General features: G+C 42.1%; 1 protein-coding gene across 1 annotated transcript in view; it reads right to left on the bottom strand.

Moving 5' to 3' along the window:
- Positions 1–941: 941 nt before the first annotated feature.
- Positions 942–7729, bottom strand: part of FGF18 (fibroblast growth factor 18) — a 110486-nt gene continuing 103698 nt past the window's right edge. The window contains exon 5 of the mRNA XM_050962857.1: positions 942–1804. Coding sequence (XP_050818814.1) covers positions 1538–1804 — 267 coding nt within the window. The 3' untranslated portion in view covers positions 942–1537. The remainder of the gene's footprint in view (positions 1805–7729) is intronic.

Genomic DNA, 7729 nt, shown 5'->3' with positions numbered 1-7729 from the left:
TATAATTGAAATCAATATATTTGAAAATGTAGAAAACATACAAAAATATTTAAATAAATGGGATTTTAGTATTGTTTAATCACACAATCACAATTAATTTTTTTAATCGCTTGACAGCCCTAGTTGATGTATGCTATTCAGTAGCTAAATGTTTCTCATCAATATTTATCATTTACATAAGGGTTTTCATTGTCCAAAACCAGTACAAAACCATTAACTAGTTCACACTCACAACATCCTGTAAGGTAGATAAGTGGTTGGTATTCTCATTTTACATGTGGAGAAACTGAGTCCCAGAAATGTTAAGGGACTTACTCAAGGTCATGAAGGAAGTCAAGGTTCTAGGGTTTAAAAGGTATAATATTAAACTATATTGGCTAGCCTGAAACAAATACTGCCTTCTAAAACTCTAGTCAAGACAAGGCAAGTTGTACTTTAGTGTATGTTAAACTGGTCACATCAAAGATCTATGGGGCAGATTAGCATAAAACTAGAGTTTTAGAAAGTGTCCTTTAGTCTGAGCAAACAAACAAGATCTAACAACACAGCTTTCAATCTTAGTCTGGACAAAGTTTCACTGGTGGAAGAACTCTGTGAATTCCTGGTTCCCAACATAGTGCTCAGCCCATTAGGCCATGAAAGACAGGTTTTTATTGGGGAAAACTGGGAGAGGATTGAAAATCAAGCTTATAATGGGAAGCTAGCTCCGACCTTAACTACAGAGTGGCTACCACTGTGATAGAAGGATAAAAGTTCATAGCAATAATCAAAAAGTGTGAATTACAGCAATATGTACATGTGTTTTAAATAATTTTTTTAATTGTTGAGGCAGTAATACTTGGTTCATGGAACTGCAATATACAGAGAGGTGAAATAAATAGCTTATATATATATATAATATATATAATATAGCTGGTTTTAAAATATTCCCTTATCATTGGTGTATTAGGTCACTTTTAGTCATTGGAATGTATTTAGCAGCATTCTCCAGAACTGAGCATAATGCAGGATCACAGAGCCGTGACACCTTATGTCATCAGAAAGGTTACAGAAGATCGATGCATTGAGAACTCCACAGAAACTCAATCACTGCCGCACACACCATCTTGTCTCGGGACAGTTTGCAGCAGACAATAAATAGATTACTGCAAAACTGGTGATTTTCAGGGCAGGGTCTCAGTAACTTTGGGAAAGAACTTTGGTTTTCTTTGGTTTTATTTTATTTAATATTAATTGTTTTTCCTCTGGGGATCTGCTTGAAAAGTTGTCCGTTCCAAAAAGAGAAATAAGCACCTATGTGTCAACAAGAAGTCAATTTAAATAGAGCAGTTCATTTTGTTTTTCAAGTCACAATAAATCCCTAACAGCTTTCCCCAGCGTTTGCCATCCAGTCTTTTTATTTTTTTTTTGATTTTTTTAATTATTTTCTAAACACAATGTACAAAAATAGAGCTTCTTCCTTATTTTTAATGTAAAAATATTCCTCTGGTGCAGTTTTTTTGTGGTTTATTATTGTGACACTGTTTTTGTCTATCTTTTAACTGGGGTTGGTAGGTCGTATTCTCTTAGTCCTCTTGGTCACTGTGGTGTACTTGAAAGGTTTCTGTAACTCCACTTGACCTTTTGGGTACCTTTTCATAAAATGCACATCTTGTTGGTTTTCCTGGGTCTTGGGCCCTTTTCGTGGCCTTCCCTTTTTGGTAAATCCAACGTACCAGCCAGAGTATTTTGCAGACATCAGTGCTGTGTAGTTGTTTTCTAGGACTTTTTCAATGAAGACACACTCTTTGCTGGTGCCGTCAGGCTGCAAAAGGGAAAGAAGATTCATTTCAATCAGCTGCAAACCCGTTGGCCAAATAGCAATTTTGCATAAAAGATCAATTACAGGATCTGGTCCTGTTCTCTCTTGCTTTCAATCCAGTAGCTGGGGGGAGAAATATCAGTTGAAATATTCAAAATGAACCATTAACACTATTATTTGATTCAAGGGCAGGGCCGGTGCAACCATTTAGGTGACCTAGGTGGTCGCCTAGGGCGCTGGGATTTGGGGGGTGCCATTTTCTTTGGCCACCCCAGTCGACACCGGCATTTAGACGGAGGGAGCTGGGGCAGGGGAGCGCGGGGAGGGCCGCCTGCAGCAAGTAAGGGGGGGCAGCACGCAAGGGAACTCCCCGCCCCAGCTCACCCCTGCCCCGCCTCCTCCCTGAGAACACAGTGGCTGCTTCACTTATCCCGCCTCCCAGGCTTGCGGCGCCAATCTGCTTAGGCGCTGCAGGCCTGAGAGGCGGGAGAAGTGAAGCAGTGACAGCATGCTCGGGGTGCTTGTGCACAGAGCAGGAGTGAGCTGGGGCGGGCGGGGTGGCTCAGGGTGGAGGGTGCAGGGTGGGGAGCTGCTAGAAGGGGGGCATCTCAGGACGGAGGGGGGAAGTTGCTGGGGGGGGGCACCTCAGGGCAGGGGCGGGGGGTGGGGGCACAAGGTGGATGTTTCGCCTAGGGCGCAAAACATCCTTGCACCGGCCCTGTTCAAGGGTGCCTTTTGTTTTCTTTCTTTTTTTTTTTTAACACTCCTAACACAGGGATCTAGTTTTCGTAGGGATATTTTCAAAAACACAAATAGCAAGTAGTCACTTCACTTCGTAAACCTCCCCCATTGTGGCCTGTCCCAATAAAACATATCCCTCTGTGAAGCATACATCAGAAGACCTACTTGCAGGAATCTTGAACAACAACATTTAATGTTTGTTTAGTGAAGTCCTAAATTGTCAGCAAGCTGGGGTTTCAATCTACCATTTCGAAGCGGGGTAGATCAAAGAGCACTAGGGAACTTTTAATGCACAGCAGCAGGGTCCACAAAGACGCTTAGTGTGCGGCAGGATAGTGCAGAATAGATTTAGACCCCTGCTTGCCACGAACTAAGTATTCATTTAGTCCAACCCCCAGAATTTAGACTGCTCTTTTCAAAAATGCTTTAGGAGTTAGATGCCCAACTGCCATTGAACCTACCACACCCATGCAAGATGGAGAACTTCCCTCACTAAGGTGCTTTTGAAATTTCATCCTTAATTTCCAACGTGCTGCCCATTGGCAACCCAAACATTAACTAGCCATACGATTCCTGGGAGGTGCAGATTGGTATTCTCATTGGAGAGATGGGGAGCTGAGCACAGAAAGGTGTTGAGTGCCTAGATCTCCCACTGACATCAAAGGGACGTCTGGGTTGCTCAACATTTTTGAAAATCTGGCTGTTTACTTAGGTACCGATTTTTCAAAATCTCGTCCCAGGCTCTTTATTTCGGTGCCGAACTGTGGAACCTAACTTTTGGTCTCTATTTTTTTTTTTAAAAATCATAGTGTAAAAAATGGACACCCAAACGTCAAAGAACTTATTTTTAAAAGTTAACCTTTACATCACTTTACTATGGCTACTAAGGCTACAGATGGTGCCATCATCAGAGCCAGAACTGGAGCTTGTAGGCCTGTACTCAGAGCACTAGGCTCACTTTCTTAGGAAGGTCTCCTAAGCCTCCTTTTCAAGGGCAATCATAATGGAGGATAGGGCATTTATACTAGAAATCAGATGCCAAACATCCCAACATTTGGGACTAATGCTATTGAGGGTTTTGGTTCAGGCCAGTTTACAGCTGGGACTATTTGCAAAATTCTAAACCAGATCTGGATTTGGAACTCCAGCTGCATTTTGATCTGTGGTTTAGGTTCAGGCAAATCTCTAATTTATACAATGCATGCAGCAGCGCTGCAGGAGTCATGGCATCACATAATAGGATATTTAAGTATTTCAGCCAAGCGGAAATCCTACAAACACTATAATCCTATGCCAGAATATACTGCTATTTTACCTTTAACTGATGAATAACTGGAACAATCTATGAAACAAACCACAGGTCAGATGATGCCTCCTGTATCAAGTCTTTCTTTAATTTCTTTTTCTTTTCTAAATACATCAGAACTATAACTATCCATCCCATCTTTGGGAATATTTACAGAACCTTCACAATAGTGTTATGATCCGGGTGAAGCCTTGTCATAGACTGAATTAATACCCCATTGAGATTGGTAGGTGTGAACTCACCCTTCAATTAACATAACGGTAAGCACTACCTAAGACAAAAGGTGTGTGGGAACCTGCTGAGGATCTTTTGACTGAGTATTCTTTTGGATAGGGGAAGGTCGGGGCAGGGCTGGTTCCAGGGGTTTTGCCGCCCCAAGCAGCAAAAAAGAAAAAAAGCTGCGATCCCGATCTGAGGCAATTCAGCGGGAGGTCCTTCGTTCTGAGCGGGAGTGAGGGACCCTACACCAAATTGCCGCCGAATACCTGAAAGTGCCACCCCGCTACGGAGTTGCCGCCCCAAGCACCTGCTTGGTAAGCTGGTGCCTGGAGCCGGCCCTGGGTTGGGAGATGAAAGATCTCAGAAACTGAGGTCAGACAAGAACAGAGTGAGAGAGGCAACCTGAACGAGCAGCTAAATGCATGTCACTGACCCTGGGTAGAGGTTTTTCTGGTCAGGGTGCAGGCTAAAAAAAAAAAGCGCTCTTGGTGCTGTGAGTAAAAGAAGCTGTTTCTTGCTATTTTATTCCGTCTGTGTTCCAAGACACAGGACTTCATACATTCTTTGTATATACACAAAACTGCATCAGAGAAATACCTGACTACCACCACTGTCTACTCGAAAACACACAAGCTCCCAAACGTCAACTAGCTGCTCATTTCAAAAAGGGGCAACAACCATAAACAAAATATGGAACATTATATAGGGCCTAATCCACAACTCACTTAAGCGAAAGGAAAGATTCCCACTGACTTCAGTGGGATCTGGATTAGACTGCTACAACTAATAAATAAATAATATAGGGCTTTTCATCTGTAGCCCTCAAAGTGCTTTCCAAAGGTTGGTAAGTACCATATAAGAAGTTGCTTATGCTACACTGAATAGCTTATATGTAGAATTATTACTACAGTTGCCTGTGAACAAACAAAACAGTCAAAGCCCTTTCAATCCTTAGCAAACTAATTCCCCAAATGCCTGAGAAAAATAAAATTAACATGTCACTGCACAGAAGCTGCAGCAGATCACAGGAGGCAAAGGATTAATCACAGAGCTCTGGCAGAATCATCGCTATGTACGTCTGAAAATGGGCCAGGCGGAACAGATAGGAATAGCACCAGCCATTCACCTCCAGAGACATGACCACACAGAGTGAAACTGGTACTTTTCAGTCTGCTCCCTTCTAAACGCTTGTCTAGAAAATCATTGCAGAGCTTGGTACAATTTGTCAGATGCTGTTAATCTCAAAATCTGTCAAGAGAAAGGCACAGCCAATCTCAGCTGGTTTAGAATTCATTAGATCTGTGATCTCCAAATTATTTTGTATGAGCTACCAAAATCAGCTTAACTCAGAGTCACTGCCAACCCAGGCTGGATTCAAAGAGGCAACCAAAGGGGAAAGGCTCCATAATTCACCACTAATCTCCAGACCTATCGATTCCCCCTTAGATCTTCTATTCATGGATGCATTTATGTTATTTTAAACTTGAAACCATTAACATATCATCTTGTGAAAGCCTTTTGTTTGCTACACAAACTGTATAGTACCTGTCTCCTTAAGAGGGTAAGGGGAGTTCATAAACTATTCTACAATAGCAACACAGAATCATATGAGGGAAAACTTTGAGAAGAGGCCCAGAAATATACATTGCCCAGCAAATATACATAATCAGGAGTCCATGCATATTGACAGGGGTTGAAGCCAGCTCTGCTACTGACTAGCATCCTCCATATTTGGGAAAGCATAAAGGTCATATTTTATCATCTATAATTTTGAGCTTACAAATGCTTTGAGGAAGGGCAGGGCTGTGCAAAACCCAGTGGTTTCAGTTCACCGGGGCTCATCCTTTGAGTTCAATCAAAACCACAGTGAGAAAACAGATGACACTGCAGAATTCCACCAGATTTCAGTGTGAAGCCAGAAACAGCCCCTGGTTCACTCAAAACTCGGCCTGGCCCATACCTTTCAACAATTAATACAATGTAAACACTAGTGTGGCTGAGACTCAAGTTCACACAAAATTAGGTGCTGATGAACCAACCAAATACCTTCTGAGCTATTAGGTATAGCAGGGAATTGGAAAGCTCATTTTCCCTACATTTGCAGAAAAGTCCTGGATTTGACCCATGACCTTGTTTCTATGAAAATTTGACCACTTTGAATATATCCATTTTGGGGCTTTCTGCTTGCACTACAATGTCATTTTCTTGTGGAACACTTAGACATACCCAGGGGTGAGACTGGAATTAAAAGAAGAAAATGTTGAGGGGGGTTAAATTATTATTAAAGGTATTTTCTGTGTTTATGTCTCAAAATATGCCAGCAGAGTCTAAGGAAGAGCAATGAAGAGCAGGAAGAGAGGATACTACTTTGGGCCAGGTTCAGGGCTAATTTGAAGCAAACAAGGTCCATAAAAATAAATGTAGCCTGGAAAAGAAGGCACTAAATCATATCACAACATGAAATTAAGGTGACACGTACACGTACTTTAAGATAATTCATGGATAACGAACAGAAATTGCTTTTCTCCAAGTAAATCATTCTTATGTGTGCTAGGGCATGTTGTAGAGACAGACAGATGATTTTATAGCATCTGTTATAAACCCCGATAGACTGGGAATATAGAACATAAATCACTTATATAGCAGGGTCTCTACATCATGTAATCTGCCCCTGAGATAATCTATTAGTGAAAAAGCAATTTCTATTCATCCTTTAGGGATTATTAATAAAGTAATTTATAAATGTCACCTTAACTTCAACAGTTGCCACTCATTTAAGGCCCAGTTCTGTTCCCATTTAAATCAGTGACAAAACTCTCATTGGTATCAGGCCCTCATTGTATGAATATATGAGCACGTCTCTTGTCAAACCAGAGCACATCATCAATATGGGGCCAAACTGACTTAGTGTAACTGCATTGCCTTCACTAGAGACACAACAGGGAGGGAACTGGCTCAAATTCAATTCCAATGCACTTCAACTGAACAAAATCCCACCATCCTCCTGGGAAGTCAGCTAAAATATTGAAATTAAAGCAGTAAAATACGTGAGTGTGGAGTCCTAAAGGAGTCTAAGGTGTCTGGTGCACAAAAAATTATTTCGGTCTCCCTCTGTTCTCCTCTCATTCCAATAAGTAGCCTAAGGGACAATCCATCCAACCAACTACCCATCTCCAGGAATGCAAATGGCCCAACACACAGCAATATTGATGAAGCTCCCTTACACAGAAGAAGAGGGTAGGAACTGGGGAGGCAGAAAAGAGAGATTTACCAGCCAGTGCACTGGTTGGTTGGGGGATATTAATGCTGCAAAAGAGCTAGAAGTTCCACCGGTTCACAGAACTTCCAGTCTTTCGGGGAAGTGCAGGTGGTGGGGGCAAGGATGCTAGTGCCAAAGAGCCTACATTGAGTTATCTGCCGAGAGGATCCTCAGTCTGGAAGGTGGGTCCATTTGCCCTCTTCCAGTGAGAACCTCAATGCCCATCCAAGTTACTACACCAAAGCATTCAGCAGAGAACTTGGGCCTAAGAGTTATGATGTCAGCATTGCACTTGACCCTCAGCATGGTGATTTTTTGGAGTGCATTGTAATTTTCAGTCCAGGCCAGTGGCTCTCAAACTTTTTTACTGGTGACCTCTTTTACATAGCAAGCCTCTGAGTGC

The sequence above is a fragment of the Gopherus flavomarginatus genome, chromosome 7 (assembly GCF_025201925.1).
Source record: "Gopherus flavomarginatus isolate rGopFla2 chromosome 7, rGopFla2.mat.asm, whole genome shotgun sequence".
In the NCBI taxonomy this organism is placed as follows: Eukaryota; Metazoa; Chordata; order Testudines; family Testudinidae; genus Gopherus; species Gopherus flavomarginatus.
This window is presented reverse-complemented; position numbering and strand designations above follow the sequence as displayed.